This window comes from Micropterus salmoides, unplaced genomic scaffold (genome assembly GCF_014851395.1).
Source record: "Micropterus salmoides isolate LMB-PRFRI ecotype aquatic unplaced genomic scaffold, ASM1485139v1 Ms_hic_scaffold_11, whole genome shotgun sequence".
Lineage (NCBI taxonomy): Eukaryota > Metazoa > Chordata > Actinopteri > Centrarchiformes > Centrarchidae > Micropterus > Micropterus salmoides.
In genome coordinates this window covers 19,876,343-19,894,659 of record NW_024040152.1, presented here as the reverse complement: position 1 = coordinate 19,894,659, position 18,317 = coordinate 19,876,343, and the positions used below count along the sequence as shown (strand labels likewise).

Below are 18,317 nucleotides of genomic sequence, written 5' to 3'. Positions count from 1 at the left end.
TTTAAGTAATTTTTTGTGCAAAAACAGTACATTTTTTCATGTAGCGTTAATAATGTTAAGGTCTGGACTGTTGGTCAGACAAAACAAGGCATTATGAAGGTGTCACTTTGGGCTCTGGGTTACTGTAATGGCGTTTTCTCACTATTTTCAGATTTTTTTTTACAATCAATCAATTTTGTAAAAAATAATAAGAAGAAATATCAGCAGATGAAACTATAATGAAAACAATCCTAACTTGTAGTCCAATATAAAATATTTTAAAATTGTGTGTGGTAGGCTAGTATAAGTACTTTTACTTAAGTAAAGGATCTGAATGCTTCCCTGGTGATGGGATTCAAACTGTACTGGGAAACTTTTGGTGCCAGGTGCTGCTAAATCTAACCACTAGATGGAGTGAGACGTGCTCCCAAAAATCCTATGTGAACTTTGCACTCAAGTCGGGACTCCACCTGGAATGTGGGCCAAACTTGGATCTGAAGGTGCAGTCATATGACTCCCCAGATCGCTGAAAGTGAGTAAATAGGACTGCAAATGGTTCTCTGAAACCAATTCAAGTTTTGTGATCTTGAACGATTGGACCCTGTTGGAAAGAAATCCGTCCCCTCGCTGGTTTCAGCTCCAGATCGCAAAGGGAGATGGGAAGCGACGTGCTGTTCAGGGACAGTTTTTTGTCTGGTGGGGCTCTGTGGATGCGACACGTCAGGCAAGCTCTTCTTTACCTGTCCGTGGTGTGATCACGAATATGGAAGATCTGAATAACAGGAGCCCGCGGGAGACAGCGGGAGAAGAGAGGAGCTCATCGGACTGTCACCAGTCATTTGTCCGCTTCCGAAGGGGAGTAGCAGCGGTCAGCTCTCCTGCTCTGTCCACGGCACGTCTCACCTTACCTGGAATCATGGACGCCGAGGGGAGGGTCGACGAGTCAAGACTGAGGATGCATATTTTCAAAAACGGTACATCTATCTAGAAAATTACATAACAAATGCATCCTTTAGTTAATATTTAGGCATGCTCAAAGGACATGCAATTACATGCTTAGCCTATTCAAGCATCTCTTAATATTCCTAATCACATATTTGCTGTTTTATTTACTGTTGCTTGAAATATAAATATATATGTTCGTCTATTGCTTGACTTTACATAGCCTCATTGTGACAAACTTGACATCTATCCATATGCAAGAACGGTTGCATGCATCAGTATTTATTATTGGCTCAGTTTGAGCTTAATGCAGCAGAAACTAGGCCTAATGATTCTGAGGTCACAAGAGGCCAAACAGAAATCCTAAATAATCCAATAATGCCCATTTAGAAATATAAAGTCTTTGCTAATCCAGGGAAATTCACGTTTGAAAGATTATTATGAAGGTGCATTTCAATCTGTAACAACATCTATGGTTTTCACATTAAACACTGTTTTGATGAAGCCTTATATTATTCTGAACAAAATATAAAAGGCTGAAAGGATTGCAGATGGTGATTTCTATTTATTTGAAAATATAATTCCACCAGCATTTCTTATTATCAGATTAACTGTGACCATTCCTACAGACTAAGATGATGTCAAGTGATTCTTTCCGTCAAGACATAAGCTGAGCCACAATCTAACACTTGATTGTACATCAGACCCCTTCGAGCAAATAACTCCAGCGTGACTACTGGAGATAAAACAACACTTACTTCCATTTAGAGAGTTGGTCAGATTTCTTAGATTCAGAAATAATCACATGAGATTCAGTAAGACCAAAAAAAATGTTATTTCAGAAGTGGCTCGGGGGCATAAATGTGTTAAAGTATCCCCTAAACACAGTCCTTATACGGTCGCTCATCTTAAAATTTTCATCGATCAAATTCCCAAGGTTTCAGCAGCACATTAGACACAGAAACATGAACACAGAGGAGATCTCTGGGGGGATAAAACATCGCTCTGAATCTGTGAGCAGGTATGTGGAAACTCACCCTCCTTTTCCTGTGGCCTGTTGACCTTTATGCACATTCCATCCCTACAAACATGGCAACCAAAGATTAAAGAACCTGCAGAGTAAAACATTACATAAGACATCAGAAATCCTCGTCTGAAATCCTGGGGAAAGCAGGGTAAAGTTCACACAATTTTGAAACAAGCCCTTCTTCTTGCATGTTATCTGTCAGGGTTTGTTTTGATCTGGTGGTGAGAGGTTTGAGTAAATGATAATAGCTGAAATAATCACCGGTGAGTCAGTTATGTTGATAACTGTAAATGATCAAAAGGTAATGTGATCCCTATCCAGGTGGGGTGTCTCCCTCTGAGCGGGGCCTGGTGTGGCGTTTTCTGTTTGGCATGTACCCGTGCAGCTCAACAGCTTTAGAGCGCTCTCTGCTGCAGGAGCAGTTGGTCGTACGTTACCAGGTCATGAAGAGAAAGTGGCAGCAGTTCCTACCTTCAGCTGTGCAGATGCACCTCAACGGCACTGATGGTAAAAACACACTCATGGATGCTCTATGTTAAAGGAGGAAGTCATACGGCTCTCAAATGTGTCAACCTTTACCTTTTAAAACATCTATAACTACATGATCCTATGTCAATTCCAGCTGAGCTGGTGGCAGCCGTCAGGTACTTTGACCAGAGGCAGGCACAGGCCCAGCAACGGACCCAGGATCAGTCTGAGGAGGTCAGGGACAGACTGGCTTTCTTGGAGCTTCAGGCACAGGTTTGACAAGTCAAATATATATTTCACGTCTATATATTTCAGTGTCATCTTTTCTATTTTATATGTACTTCTGTTTGCCTACTGGATTCTTTTTTTGTATTTCTGTACTTCCATTAAATAGATTTTCTTTGGCTTTGTTTGGTTGAAAAGAGAAGATTAACAGTTCGAAGTGGGAGGTGTGAAGTATGTTTAGGGAAGTTACACAACAGGATCTAATTATGTTAAACAAACTACTTATCGTGTATTTACATATGGTATAATTTGATGTCTTTGTACTAACAAGTGTCTTGTCTTGCAATTCCATCTGTAGACATGTGCGCACTAATAGATTTGCTCATTCAGATAGTGATAGTTCACATGCTTCTTTAACAGAATGAAACTCTCAATAAACAACTGACAAAAGCCCATACATTATTATTTCTTACAACAATAATTAAAAAATAAGTGTATTCAAGTTTATGGACTCCAATAAAGACATCAACACTAACATAAGAATCAATAGTGTTAAATTATTTTTGTCTCTACATCTACATCTTGTTCCCAGATATTGTTTGAGCGTGTTTCATTTGATGATGAGGAGCTGCGGGAAGCCACACGAATCATTGACAAAGACGTGCCACGAACTAACAGAGACCTGAGCTATTACCAGTGAGTGATTGTGAGCCATTGTTTTGTTTTATTTGCTATACTTAATAAATGATGCAAGGCAAGAATTCGATTGCTGACCCCTGACATAAAGTTTGTGGGAGTAAAAATCTAGACATTTAGTTTGAAACAGCTTAAAGGGATCACCTCAGTTGACCCAGAAAGGGAACAAAAAGAATTAGACTGTGATTCAGCAGGTTTAATTTGTTGTTATAATACCAAGGGCCACAGTTGACACTCAGTTCACAAGAAACAAGGAATCCTGCCATATCATTGCACAGCACTAAGCTCTGGCATTGTTTTCTCCTGGTTTAGGCTGCAAAGTTTAAGATTATGTAATTTTTTAAATAGAAACTTCATTTTTGTTAATGTTTTGTTTAAATGATTTACAGCCAGCTGTGTACAGAGTATCAGCATTTTCTACTTGTTAACAGAAAGACTCTTGGTCTTTTATTCACCGATGGAAAAACCTGAATTGAAGCTACCAAATGTATTTTGTCTCCTGCCATCCAGAAAAAGTCAGACTGCTTCTCCTAAATACAAGCATGTTAGTACAGTACGGAAATAACATGTCAAATGAAAATAAATAATGGAGAGCTTAATTTTAAATTGCTTGAGTAAGTATCTGCAAATTTGTATCACTTATAGTGCTTAACTGCTCAAATGTAAATGTAAAAGTCAAAGCCATTCAATTACATTTATTTAAGATAATTTAATTAAGTGTTCAAATTAATTCAAATTGTTTTCCTGATGAAAAATAACGATTAATTTTGACCTGCCTTACTCAACATCATTTCCTATAACGTCTTTATGTCAGCGATAAAGCAAACAATTACATATAATAAGTTAAAGTTTCTGCAGAGGTGTTTTTCTAATTCTGCTTGCTTATGTAATTATTTCTGTTTCTGCAGGGGGGAAGGTTCAGGCAATCTGTTGGTGTTGAGAGATATACTCATCACGTATGCTGCTTTTCATCCAGGTAAACAACAAGAATGAGCCCATCTCAGGCTTATCAAAACTAACTAGATAAGACAGTTAAGCGGCTGCATGTTGTGCCGTTAAAGACACTAAATGTTTGACTGTGCACCACTTGATGTGATTGTTGATCCAGAGGTCAGTTATGCCCAAGGAATGAATGACCTGTGCAGCCGGTTCCTGGAGATTCTTGACTCTGAGGTCGACACCTTCTGGAGTTTCTCCTGCTACATGGAGAAATTCTCCAAGGACTTCAGGGCTGATGGTCTGCGCAGAAAAATAGGTGGGATGACCAAAAAGAAATACAACTTTATGTATAAAAATTTTTTCCAAAATATATGTGGTGAAATGAGATTCCCGTTCAAGAGATGCCTTTTGATGATCCACAATGGTTCGGGTGGTCTAATGGTTGTTTGAATGGTGTACTAAATGATTGTTTCAGGTTCTGAGCTAAGCAGTAAACTGCTTTGGCTGACTCTCGCTTCATTTAACGAAATCAAAACCCCAAACAAACAAATATTTCCTGAAATTAAAAGGCCTTTACAAAGACATCAGATGCTAAGATTAAACCAAAACATGCAGTGGTTGAAGACTGGTGTCTTCCACTGTTCTCATTTCACACAGCTGCCTTCATTAAGTGGGTTCCTGAGATGTGAGGTCAGGTGATGCTGTGCACTTGGTTTAACACCAATAAACCACTTGGTGCTGCCAAACTATTTACATTGAAATTAGAAAAAGTAGCACTTGCTAGAAATGGCTCTTTGTTAATAATAAGTTATGAGTTCATCCAAAAAATACTATATAATGATAATGATAAGTATGATAATGTACAGAATTCTGAATATGTCAAGTCTGTATTTTTCCAGTCAGGTGAAGATTGCACTCAGACAAAACCCTATAAAATACAAACAAAATCACATAACACAGGGCGAAAACCAGATGAAAAAAATTAATTAAAATAACATTTGTCCAGAATAAAAGTTTAATTCAGCAGTATAAGCATTTGACAGTGTTTAATGTCTTTTAGAGTTGGAGGCAGCCCTGTTGAAGGAATTGGACCCTCAGCTTTATGCTCATTTGGTCTCAGACAACATGGAGAGCTTCACCTTCTGCCACAGGTAGCTCTGCATAGCTCTTCAGTACTAGGCTGTATTTTGTTGTCCACATCTAAATACATCTTTAAATGTGTTTGTATTCCACATGCAAATATTTTTTGTGTGTGCACATGATGTTTCTCCTTTAAGGTGGCTTCTGCTGGGTTTCCAGAGAGAGTTTGAACACAGTGATGCATTGCGTTTGTTCGAGATCCTGAGTTGTGACCACCTGGAGCTTATCTCCCAACAAGTAGACCGAGCCCGTTATCAGGAAAGGCTCGCACGAAAATGCAGCACAGGTGAAACCCAGCAGTCAAGTTCGCAGAATAAAAAAGGCTGAATGTGGAGGGATGGTTACCTCTGTTAAATGTCTGACATTAATATAGGTATATGTCTTTGCCTTGTGATGTTTGCAGAGGACAATTCAAAGTCAAAGCTGCAGGCCATCAACACTGACTTCACGTTCGAGCTCTTCATCTGTGGAGCCATCCTGCTAGAGAACAGAGACTCTCTGCTGCAGTGCCGAGACGATGTTCAACTCATCCAGTTTACTAGCAGGTTTGTCTGTATGCTAACATGAAAATCTCATCACAAGAAAAGGGACTGTGTATTTGTTAGTGAATGTGTTAAACCTTTGCGTTTTTGTACAGCCTTCAGGGAACACTGGACCTGAACAGCACACTGAAGAAAGCAGAGCATCATTTGTACAACTACTGCAAGCGCTGTGCTTGGGACTATATGAATGGGAGCTGCAGAGCACACAAGAGCAGAGAAGACGACTTTCTCTATCAACTCCAGAGTTTACTTGTTTTAAAGTGATAGCTACTATATAAATAACTGACATCAAAGACTCTTATGAAACTGCAATTTGGAACAGGGGACATACAAGATGATCCCTATTTCGAGTTTTGATGATACATATCACACATCACATCACACATCTTGTTTTTACTTCTGAGGGAAACACAGTGATGTACTGATGCTTACCGTAGGCTTGATCAGCTACTGTTTATTATAAACCGTATGTACAGTAATTATTTTATAAAAGCTGTCCAACACTAACGTTGAGTCATTTTGGTTGCTCTCCTGAAAGTCCAGGAATATGAAAAGCTACCTCAGAATCAGCGCTTTAAAGGATCTGTTTTTCCAGGTTATGCAATATTCAACTGCTAGAAATGCATGTGTGGATACTGAGAGCTGGCATGTCGCAACAGCTGGTGTCTGTAACAAACCGCAGTTATATTTAATGCCAGATGGCCTGTGTGTGTGTCAGACAGGCCTATGTAACAAGAATAGTTTTTTAACTCTGGCAGGGGAACCGTGTAGTAAGGGAAGGAAAACTTACTGCATAACCGTGTCTTAAATAGAGAATGAAATATATACAATATAACCTGAAAAATGAACGACATTGACTTTTATAACTTTGTTCATGCTTTGAATGAAAAACCCATCATTTTATTAAGCAGTGCCTGCAGGTAAAATATAAACTAGGATAAAAAAAGTAAGACAGAATTTGAAATGGTAAATAAATAATAAAGTTCACTACCTCAAAAACACACACAAGTACATGACTTTGTATAACTACATTTAATATTGTAACATTCATGTTAGTTGAACGTCTTGTCGGTCTGCATCATTTGTAGCACAGCTGCTCCAGTCGGTGCATCACACGCAAATGGAGACGCAGCAGGTTAATGTCAGTAGTTAACTATCTAGCTGCTTTAATACACTTAACTTTCCTACCTTCAGAGATTCGTAATTAGCATTTCTTTTACTCTGATGTTAGCTAGCGGAGAGACCACCCTATTAATTTCATTATAACTATGTAATTTCATATTTTATGTAATTGTCAGCTAAGACTGGTGTTTAGGCATGAGCAGTGAAATTGGGGATTAGTTATTGTAGATTAAAATTTTTTCATCAATATAGAGTTTTTCATTTAATTTGAAGTCTTTTGTGAGTCCTTTCACATTACACATGGCATTAATTTTAACTTTGGAATTCCCAAAAATTCCCAATTCCCCAACAATAGTGTTTGTCAGACTACTGCTTAATTGGACGCAGATATCATCCTTCACAGTCTACATGAGCTAGAGGAAAGGAGATAATTGCTAAAAAAAAAAAAGAGTACGTTGAAATTTGAAACTTGATTAGAATGATTAAAAATTATTATTAAAAATTAGGAATTAGAGATAATAATGCAGAAAGTATTTTATGTGTCTTTAGTTCTGTATCAACACTGTGTGGGTTTGTTTTAAGCGGTCATGATTGTCTGCTGTTGTGTGTCTGACTTGCTGGCAGTTTTGCTCTAGAATACTTGGTGACCTCTGACTACAAAAATTGTTTTATGTGGCACTGGTGTAATGAATTTGATTTATCATCATCCACAGACTGATGACATTAGTTAAATAAGGATATTGTAAGCATTGTAAGATTTTAGTTCACTGAAGCCCTTGTCTGGATATTTGTAAGCATTGTAAGATTTTAGTTCACTGAAGCCCTTGTCTGTGCTGTACTGGGTTTTCTTTTGGACCTGGAAAAAAAGTTGACCCCCCCGGTTGTCACTGTATAATTCGCACCCTGACCATGGCAACCCCACAAAACACATTACTGCTAACTATTTGTATCTCTAAAGTGAGCTAACAATGTGAGCTATAAACATCTGTTTAAGACAAAGTGCACACTGATTGTCCACATGATTGCAGAAGTAGGCAAAACAGAATTCAGTTGTGCAGACATGGTCACAATGGTATTTTGAAAAATGTGTAAACTGTGTACTGTTGAATGTTCTAGCACTGTGGGTAAGTGAGCATGTGAACAACATTAGTCATGTTCCAGAACTACTTTGTCCCAACAGAGCAATGCTCACCTGATAGTGAAAGCATGTTTGGTTGAGATACCAAATCAAAGCTGTGTCATTTGACATTTCTAATTTTGCTTTGCTCAACTAGCAGAGGGCAGCAGATGTAACCAGCAAGCTTGCTTTCAAGGAAATCCAGTCAATGAGCAGAAACATGGGCCTAGAACTTTCCTTGGTGGAGTCACCTGACACCCTGATAGGCTCCCTGCACAGTGCTATATACACAGTTGTGTAGAGACACTCGTCCTCTTAGTCCGCCTGCCAGGAGAGGGAAAGGAGTGCTGGAGTCGTGTTGTGTGCTAGGCGAAAACATAGCACCGCTTTAACTCAGTAAACTCTCAAGTCTTGAACGTCTGTCGCCACAAGGTAACCCCTTCTAAAAGAAGCATTGCACTCAGCCTGGTTTCATAGTCTGACTTGCTTGCTGCTTTAAAAAGCTAACCGCCAAATGTGAGAGGTTTTGACAAAAAAGAGAGGCTTGCATGGTTTGTGTCAAACAATGGCAGGGCAAGCTGAAGCAGAATCCCTACAACATATCACACAGTTACCTGACTGTCCAGAAAACTCATTTTAAAGATTAATTTCCATATCACATTACAACCACATCAATTAGATGTGATCTTGCTTCTCCAGAGAAAGCTAGTAAATTGGATCAACTTTACATTGTGGCCATGACAAAATCTAAAAAAAAAGCGCTGCTCCTGTGTTAATCATGTTCCAACAAATTTCTTAAAAACAGCTCATAGCAAGTTTCAGATGAGCAGTGAGGCAACAGCCCTGTCAGCATTTTCTACTCTGTGTTACACAACTGCATAACATGTTAATTCAATAGTTTGTTCTCGCTGAAGCCGTTCCAGGACATTAAAGGAACACAGTTTCCGCTTTCATCCACTATGCATACATGAGAAAAATGATTTCTTCTTAATCCCAACTGTTATGTGTTGTCCTTGTGATTTTATCTGCTTCTAAAAAAAAAGCTGGATTTCATGCCTCAGTCTGTTAGTATTATCAAAACACAGTCCAAAGACGTGTGGTAACAAGAGGCCTTTGTTGAGTTCTTTACTAATTAAATATGTTTGTTACTGCACGTCAAAGCTGTAGTTTTCTGTGTGTATTTTTGTTTTTTAAGCCCTCTGTTAAAATAGGAACCAGGCAAGCTTTGCTCAATTGATAAATTATCTTTAGTTTTAGCCACCTTCCGTTCATTGCCATTTAGATACACTGATACTTATTATAGTAAATGTGAGCTATTTGGAGTCAGCTGTCGGAAAATAGACCCACTGATCACTATTCTAGGATCAGTACATCCTATTTCACCAGCCTGACTGAGACACTGTAGTGTTATGTTGCTGAGGGAGGAATGCAGAGAGGAGCCCTGTGGAGAGGGAATTAAAGAGCAATGTGATAGAGTACAGTAATTTGGTCTCAAGTGTCAGGAGGTGGTTTTAGCCACTATGCCATGCATATCACTCCTCCACTAGCTGAGCCTCACGCAGCCGTGCATCTGGACTTATGGAAAATAACAGGCACAGTCAGTAGGTTTACGTGGTTGTTCCATGTAGGTGTATATATAGACAAGCAAACAAATGCGTGAAGTCCAAGTACAAAACACTCACAATCACAAATATCAGAATGAATGTAAATCCTTTATTCAGTGTTGATGAATACATGTTCTAATCTGGGATTACTGTCCAAAATAAAAAGGTACAATTACTCACACATTTCTTTTATCTAGATGTCTAAAGGACCAGCAGTGGGCATTGATCTGGGCACCACATATTCCTGCGTGGGCATCTTCCAGCATGGCAAAGTGGAGATCATTGCCAATGATCAAGGAAACAGGACCACGCCCAGCTATGTGGCCTTCACAGACACTGAGAGACTGATAGGAGATGCTGCCAAGAACCAGGTGGCCATGAACCCAGCCAACACTGTATTCGGTAAGGACTGCAACACCCATAAGACAACAAGCTGGCTCAGAAACAGTGAACCGAAATTCTTATTCTCATTCTCCTCACTGTGTTTATGATTAATCATTTAGAAGAAAAAAACAATACTATTTGTTAAACTGTATTGACACTGACTTTTTTTTCTCTTAAATCTCCTTTAGATGCTAAACGTCTGATTGGTCGTAAATTTGACGATCCTGTGGTGCAGTCAGACATGAAGCACTGGCCCTTCAAGGTTGTGAATGACTCATCCAAACCCAAGGTGGAGGTTGAATACAAGGGCGAGATCAAGAACTTCTACCCTGAGGAGATTTCCTCAATGGTCCTCACCAAGATGAAGGAGATCTCTGAGGCTTATCTCGGCAAGGTTAATGACCATGAGTGTATAACACCCAAAGAGAAACTTATTTATTTTCAGTAAGCCCCAAAATGTTTGCCCAGAGCTCTAGGGTCAGCAACTTAAATAAAGAAATAGACAGGGAGGACCCCACCCTTTTTTCAAACAATCATCATCAGAACTTGATAATCACATTGATTAATTTTCACAATACTTTTCATTTTTATGGGTAGATGGTCCTTCTGTCTAGTAGTTGCAACACCCCTTTGCCTCAGTTCACAAACAATTCTCCAAATAAGGTAATAAAACATATCATGCAGGTCTCTATAACTCATGTTAGTATAATCATTTAAATTTCCAATTCATAAACACGTCTTAAACAAAACAGATGAACATTCCTTCTCTTACATAATCTTAAATGCATGCACAAATGAAACTCTGTTTTAATGCATCACTCCAAATGAAGAATAGGCCTACATTAAATCAGTTCATGTCAACACTCATTCTATTCTCCTCATCTCTTTCTGACTTTAAAAGGAGAGAAAGGCCTCCCCTGCTCTTGTAGTCACAAAATGAAGATGCTTGTCTCTGCACAACTGTTGATGTCACACTAGCGAATAGTGCCTTCCTTGCTGATCAAAACAATTTTTCAGACATCATCACGGGATACATTTAAAATATGTTATCTAAAAAAACAAGTGTATTAATTAATATTATAAACTCAGATAATATAGATGAAAACTCTTGACCCTCTTCTTATTTTCACACCTCCCCTCATGTGCGCGAAATCTGTCGTCAGTTAGACCTTTTTTATTTCTCTAAAGGGTCGAGTTGCCAGCAAGGGCAGACTTTCAGTTCTTCTTTACTGGACATCAATGTCTAATCTGAAATATGATCATGTACAACTATAGGTCTCTGGAGGCCGAGCTATCTATCTATCTATCTAGGGTGTGGATTTGTGGTAAGTCTTTATTCCGGTTGGTTTCGGTTTCACATGTAACATGCAGTCTGCACTGTGTTGGTCAAACGGTCTAAAGGGGATAATTTCAGCGGAGCAATAAGTAGCATAATGCACAGCAGAGTATAGAGCAGGTAGACTTAAAAGATGTTATGAATTCTCATCAAATGATGACGTTAGTCTCTTAATATTAGGCTACGTCTTTTTATTCGACATGTCCGACAACACAGATGTGGGAGAGATTTTGAATGTGCAGAAAGTTTTGAACATGAGCAGAAATCCTGCTAAAAAAGTCCAGGAGTTTTTAACTTTAATAAAAATAAACTTATTTGAGGTGAAAAGGTGCCACATGCACACCCCCTGCAAAAGACACAAAAGAGGAGGGAAGACAGAATCATGCCTGCATGTGTGCTGACTCAGCAGAGATTTTATTAAATAGAAAAGCTGATCTACAGGAGAAATATTGGTTATTTAAAAGCAATAGCTACAGAATGTCTGAAAGCCTCACTGCATTATATTCTATACATTTTTTATATTTTGCCTGAGTTTTGTGTTACCCTTTACATAAATGACTTTTCCACATTAAATTGAGGCAGAAAAGGCAGAAATGTCACCAGAATGCAGAAAATAAAGTCCTCAATGCTTTTTTGCTTTTCTGGGGGAGGACCCCCAGACCCTCCTCTTCATTTGAGTCATCTCCACTATTGAAAAGACCAGTGATCTTGCATTTCAAGAAATCTACCAGATACTGAAAGAAAACAGTTTCTGGGTTGACACACAGTTTCTGGAGGGGAATAGGCTCCTAATTTAGGCTATGATGTTGAGGTTGACAAGTATGCTGATCAAACTTATTCATTATTGACCATGATTACTGATTTGGCTTTTCATCTATACATGCTAAAATTGTGAGTCTGGCTGCTGAACGTTTAAAGTATTCTTCAGGATAGGGGAGCAATGGCCCCAACCCATTAGGTGGACATTTTAGGGTTTGGAGGGGGGGGGGGGGGGGGCGCAATTTGAAAATCTCGCCTTGGGCGCCAACATTGCCAGGACCGGCCCTGTATCTATCTATCTATCTATCTTTACTCTGTCTCAAAAGACATTATGAGAAAAAGTCTCAGTGACTTGCAGCCTCTAACCATAGTTTTTCATATTTGCAATGTGCATGCTGATTTTAAAATGCTGAATAGCTAAAACAAACACTATAATTGACTCAAGTTCTTACTGTCTTTACAGCCTGTGACCAATGCAGTTATCACAGTTCCTGCTTACTTCAATGACTCCCAGCGTCAAGCCACCAAAGATGCTGGAACCATCTCCGGGCTTAATGTGCAGCGCATCATCAATGAGCCTACTGCTGCAGCCATTGCCTATGGCCTGGACAAAAAAGTTACTATCTAATAAAATGCAAAACTTAAGCTATTTTATGTTTCTATTAGTAATTCTTACCATTTATTTTAGGTTGGCGGTGAACGTAATGTCCTTATATTTGACCTTGGAGGTGGTACGTTTGATGTGTCGATCCTGACCATTGAAGATGGTATCTTTGAGGTCAAGGCCACAGCTGGTGACACTCACTTGGGCGGTGAGGACTTTGACAACCGCATGGTTAACCACTTCATTGCTGAGTTCAAGCGAAAGTTCAAAAAGGAAATCAACAACAACAAGCGAGCTGTTCGTCGCCTGCGCACAGCCTGCGAGCGTGCCAAGCGCACCCTTTCCAGCAGCACCCAGGCCAGCATTGAGATTGATTCCCTCTATGAAGGAACAGATTTCTACACTTCTATCACCAGGGCCCGTTTTGAAGAGCTCAATGCAGACCTGTTCCGTGGAACCCTCGAGCCTGTGGAGAAGGCCCTGAGGGATGCCAAGATGGACAAGACCCAGATCCATGACATTGTCCTGGTGGGTGGCTCCACACGTATCCCCAAGATTCAAAAGCTGCTGCAGGACCTCTTCAATGGCCGTGACCTCAATAAGAGCATCAACCCTGATGAGGCTGTGGCCTATGGTGCAGGTGGGTATCTCTACAGCATTTAGGTTAATACTCTAGTCATATTAGTATTGTAGTATAAAAGCTGTTGTTCAGTAGCAATTGTGTGATTTATATAAAAGCTGTCTTGTCATTATGACAATAGTTTCACCATATGGACACTCTTCACAGCTGTGCAGGCAGCCATCTTGGCTGGTGATAAGTCTGAGAATGTACAAGACCTGCTCCTGCTGGATGTCACGCCCCTGTCCCTGGGAATTGAAACTGCTGGAGGAGTAATGACTGTCCTTATCAAAAGGAACACCACCATCCCCACCAAGCAAACCCAGACCTTTACTACCTATTCAGACAACCAACCGGGTGTGCTCATTCAGGTAGAGCAACCTTGAAGTAAAGCACTTCACTCCCAGTTGCCCCTGTGTATTACAATAACTGAAAATGTTCACTGATGCATCAGAATTTGATTCGAGTAATTGTTTTCAGGTTTATGAAGGTGAGAGAGCTATGACCAAGGACAATAATATCCTGGGAAAGTTTGAGCTGACCGGTATTCCACCTGCTCCCAGAGGTGTTCCTCAGATTGAGGTGACCTTTGACATTGATGCCAATGGCATTCTAAATGTGTCTGCAGTGGACAAAAGCACTGGGAAGGAGAACAAGATCACTATCACCAATGACAAAGGTAGATGAACACATTAAATCCATCTTAAAAGCTAAGGTTTCTGAAAAGCTGAAAGAATGCTACACATAAATATTATAATAAAGTAAATATTGCACAGGAGGTACAGAGCTTTGTATTTCATCCTCCCATAGGGCGGCTGAGCAAGGAGGACATTGAGGCCATGGTGCAAGAGGCAGAGCGTTTCAGGGTTGAGGACGAGGCCCAGAGAGACAAGGTCACAGCCAAGAACTCCCTCGAGTCTCTGGCCTTCAACATGAAGAGCACTGTGGAGGACGAGAAGCTCCAAGACAAGATCAGCCCTGAGGACAAAAAGACCATCGTAGACAAATGCAACGAAGTCATTGCCTGGCTGGACAGGAACCAGGTAAAAAAAAAAGAAAAGAAAAAGATCGAGTGAACAATGAGTCTTGAGAGACATACAGGTTCCTCTCCTTTGGCATACAAAGTGAAAGCAGATCGGTAGCCCACTAAATGCTCACATCCTGTAAACAACGAGAAGCAAGTTCCCCACTTCTCTGTCAAAATTAATTCTTTGTTTCTTCTGTTACCCAGACTGCAGAGAAGGATGAGTACGATCACCAGCAGAAGGAACTAGAAAAGGTGTGCAACCCCATCCTCTCCAAGCTATACCAGGGGGGGATGCCGGGAGGGATGCCTGGAGGAATGCCTGGTGGCTTCCCTGGTGGAGCTGGAGGCGGCTCCTCCTCAGGACCAACTATTGAGGAGGTCGACTGAGCACTGCAGACAGTGTCTTTATCTCAGATCCCAACATACGCTGCTATTTACTTAGCCAGAATACACATTCAACAAACATCAGGCCACAGGCTTATTTTGCTTACAGCTAAATTCTTGCCATAATCTTTGTTTACAACATTTAATAAATCTAAGCAACTAAATCTGACACTTGCATACAGTTACAATATTCAGTCACATAAGACAAAAGTCTGTTGTCTTTGTATTTATATCTCCATTGATGTGCTGCATGGGGGATAAAAAGTAATCTCTTTATCTATGTCTATTTCTAAACATTAAATCAATAAAGATCACCAATGGGATTCTGATTTGCAAAATGTACTGTTTTTTGTGATTTATAGTTTTTAATACCAACGCCAGTTACGTTTCTGAATAGTTCTACAGTATACCTATACAATATATTCATTAGTGCATAAAATCAGTATGCACTGGGGCTCTCAACTTGCAGCTGCTGAAACTTGTAGATAAAACTGCTAAAAACAACCACAAAGGTTCTGATCAATATCTTTTGTCCTGTATATTAGCTAGTCTTCCACACAGGAAATACTTTTGATGCTTGAAAAAGATAAAAAAAAAAGGTGCTGCTGTTTGTCAAAGATGATTAAGACTTTATCTACAGTATTTGCTACTTCTTGTTTCCACTAATGTGTGAGATGTGAAACAAGAATGCAAGCCAAGTCATACACAGGTTAACATACTGATTGCAGTGCAGATGTAAATGTTAAATTACAGAAAACAGGTTTTATAATTCCGCAACATTTGTTGCTAAAAGCCATTACCCATTTGGCACAAAAACACAACAAACACAAGATTAAGCCTTAGTGGATGAATGCATTGGTTAAGTCGTCACAGGTGCTTATCACCAGATGTTCTCTTCCCAGTCCCACCACAGCCATTGGTGTGTGTGAGTGTATGTGTGAGGCAAGTGCCACACATGGAACTCAAGGTCAAGAGTGTGCGATACACATATAAAAGCCAGTGTCCCACACTGCTAAGACTACTCAGGGATGTGAATCACAGCCGAGAAATAACCATGTTCTTGCTTGTCAGTTGTTTTGCTCTTGTGGTCTCTGCACTGGGTGAGTCATTTTTTTTGTGATTGTGGGTATCATTGTGGGTATTATTATCAATATTTGCTACGCCAATAAAAGTGTAAACACAGTAATACACGGCACACTTCCACAAGCAGATAATTTTTCAATTGTGGCCTCAGGGTGTGGAGTACCTGCTATCAAGCCTCAAGTGAGCGGATACAACAAAATTGTAAATGGGCAGAACGCCGTGTCTGGGTCCTGGCCCTGGCAGGTTTCGCTTCAGGTAGCCTATACTAGTAATATAGTCTCCAAATCCACTGTAGTTTTGCTCCAATCCCACCCCCTTGTGTAATTCAGATAAAAAAATATAATTTAGAAAATATTGTAAATATTTACCTTCTCACTCCTAGGATGGTAGGGGATTCCACTTCTGTGGAGGATCCCTGATCAGCCAGTACTGGGTTGTCACTGCTGCTCACTGCCGTGTGTCGTAAGCAATTCTGATCAGTTCCAAATCCACAAGAAAAATGTACATATTGCTATGTCTGTGACCACTCTCCTGTCTGTTTTTATTCTCTCCAGTGCTGGAAACCACCGTGTTATCCTGGGAGAATATGATCGTCAGTCAAACATTGAGCAACTTCAGGTCAAGACAATTTCCAGGGTAAGCAACACTACAGCACATAAAGGCTTTCTTTTCTTTCTAAAAATGTAAAACTCATTGTCCCGGATTTAGTACTTTCCTGGGTAGATGTGTCACTGGAATGCAATGATGCAATGATCACATTTGCTTATGACTTATGTTCACCTTTACATCCAGGCCATCACTCACCCCTACTACAACGCCCAAAACTTCAACAATGACATCACGCTTCTGAAGCTGTCATCCCCAGTTCAGATGAATCCCCGTGTGTCCCCTGTGTGCTTGGCCAACTCCAACACCACCCCCCCCTCTGGCTCCATGTGTGTCACCACTGGGTGGGGCAAGACGGGCCAAACCTGTGAGTGAGCGACTGCTTTCAAAGTCTTACATGCAGTGTACATTTACAAACAGTGATAAACTTACACAGATATGAACAGTTCCATTTCCACAAAGGAAAAATATAAAGGCAACGCTAAATATCCACCATACTTCCCTAAGAAACATTTGCCCAGCTGGACCTCACATCCATTTCTTCTTCATTCTCAGCAACCCCCCGCTACCTCCAGCAGACTGCGCTGCCTCTGCTCAGCCCTGCTCAGTGCAAGCAGTACTGGGGTAGTAACAGAATCTCTGATGCCATGATCTGTGCTGGTGCTTCTGGAGTGTCCTCCTGTCAGGTAACAACCATTTCCAAGCCTGAAATACAAATTTACAAGAAAAATTAGTTAACACTGATATTAAAATGTTCGATTTCCAAGCACTAGCTACTGATTATGGTTTGATAACAACTGATAAGTGATTAATAAACCATTACAAGCATATATTAAATCATTTTAAGTAATGATATATATAATGACAATGATTTTCAAATATTAGCCTATACACATAATGTCCAAATTGATAATGAATAGTTCAATATTTGCCGAACATGTAAAAGCAATCTTTGATGTCTGAGCTGGTACTTTAGCAACTACTCATTTTTAAAGTATTCTTACTCAACAATGAAGTTCCTGCTGCATATCCGTTTTCCTGTTTTATTAACTAATTTCAACTAAGGGCAGGTCAGCCCACATCCTGTGTGAAGCTGTGCAGAAGTCCTCTCATCCCTGCATCACTATCAAACAGTATCAAGAGCTAGAAAAAATCCCGTTATTAGCTATTACATGACCCATGCACTGTGAGGTTATTAGATAAACCTGTTTCTCTCCTTCTAGGGTGACTCTGGTGGCCCTCTGGTCTGTCAGAATGGAGGAGCGTGGTACCTTGTGGGTATTGTGTCCTGGGGAACCTCTAACTGCAACGTGCGCACCCCTGCCGTGTACGCTCGTGTGTCCTACCTGCGCAGCTGGATCGACCAGACTGTTGCGTCCAACTAACGTGCAATCACACACAAAATCTGCAATGCACATGTGCCTACATGTTTTCCCTCACTTCATCATCCTGCTCCTCACTGTGATCAATGAGTGATTCTATACAGCATCAATATTAGCTGTCAGAATGATGGAACTATTTCTATTGACTTTGAATGGTAGCAGCCACTCACTGTTCTGCTATGTTTGGTGCATGACTGAGAAATCATGAATAAAATATAACTCTTATGAACACTTGTGTTTACATTGAAGTCAGCCTGATAGACTGGAGTGTGAAGCATACTGTTTGTGTGTGTGTGTGTTTGGGTGGTCTGGATGGACCTCGTGAAAGAGGT

At 40.1% G+C, this 18,317-nt stretch overlaps 3 protein-coding genes across 4 annotated transcripts; all 3 read left to right on the top strand.

The window, feature by feature from the left end:
- The first annotated feature begins 444 nt into the window (after positions 1–444).
- Positions 445–6,465, top strand: si:dkey-238d18.4 (TBC1 domain family member 15). The gene is made up of 10 exons (XM_038712525.1): positions 445–953; positions 2,270–2,455; positions 2,571–2,689; positions 3,234–3,337; positions 4,246–4,313; positions 4,446–4,592; positions 5,337–5,427; positions 5,554–5,702; positions 5,820–5,961; positions 6,054–6,465. The coding sequence occupies exons 1-10, from the start codon at positions 743–745 to the stop codon at positions 6,220–6,222; spliced, it is 1,386 nt and encodes a 461-aa protein (XP_038568453.1). The 5' UTR covers positions 445–742; the 3' UTR covers positions 6,223–6,465.
- Positions 6,466–7,915: 1,450 nt separating this feature from the next.
- hsc70 (heat shock cognate 70) lies at positions 7,916–15,252 on the top strand. 2 transcript variants are annotated; one of them, XM_038712510.1, is made up of 9 exons: positions 7,916–8,629; positions 9,999–10,203; positions 10,374–10,579; positions 12,744–12,896; positions 12,969–13,524; positions 13,672–13,874; positions 13,984–14,182; positions 14,314–14,546; positions 14,735–15,252. In XM_038712510.1, exons 2-9 carry the CDS (start codon positions 9,999–10,001, stop codon positions 14,915–14,917), a joined length of 1,938 nt encoding a protein of 645 aa, XP_038568438.1. In that variant the 5' UTR covers positions 7,916–8,629; the 3' UTR covers positions 14,918–15,252. The 2 variants fall into 2 exon arrangements, with proteins under 2 accessions (XP_038568438.1, XP_038568439.1); XM_038712511.1 differs by lacking the exons at positions 7,916–8,629; positions 9,999–10,203; positions 10,374–10,579 and adding an exon at positions 10,768–10,848.
- Positions 15,253–15,854: 602 nt separating this feature from the next.
- On the top strand, positions 15,855–18,214 carry LOC119898327 (chymotrypsin-like protease CTRL-1). Its single transcript, XM_038712536.1, has 7 exons — positions 15,855–16,014; positions 16,149–16,252; positions 16,380–16,459; positions 16,552–16,633; positions 16,790–16,970; positions 17,159–17,289; positions 17,827–18,214. The coding sequence occupies exons 1-7, from the start codon at positions 15,870–15,872 to the stop codon at positions 17,986–17,988; spliced, it is 885 nt and encodes a 294-aa protein (XP_038568464.1). The 5' UTR covers positions 15,855–15,869; the 3' UTR covers positions 17,989–18,214.
- Positions 18,215–18,317: the final 103 nt, after the last annotated feature.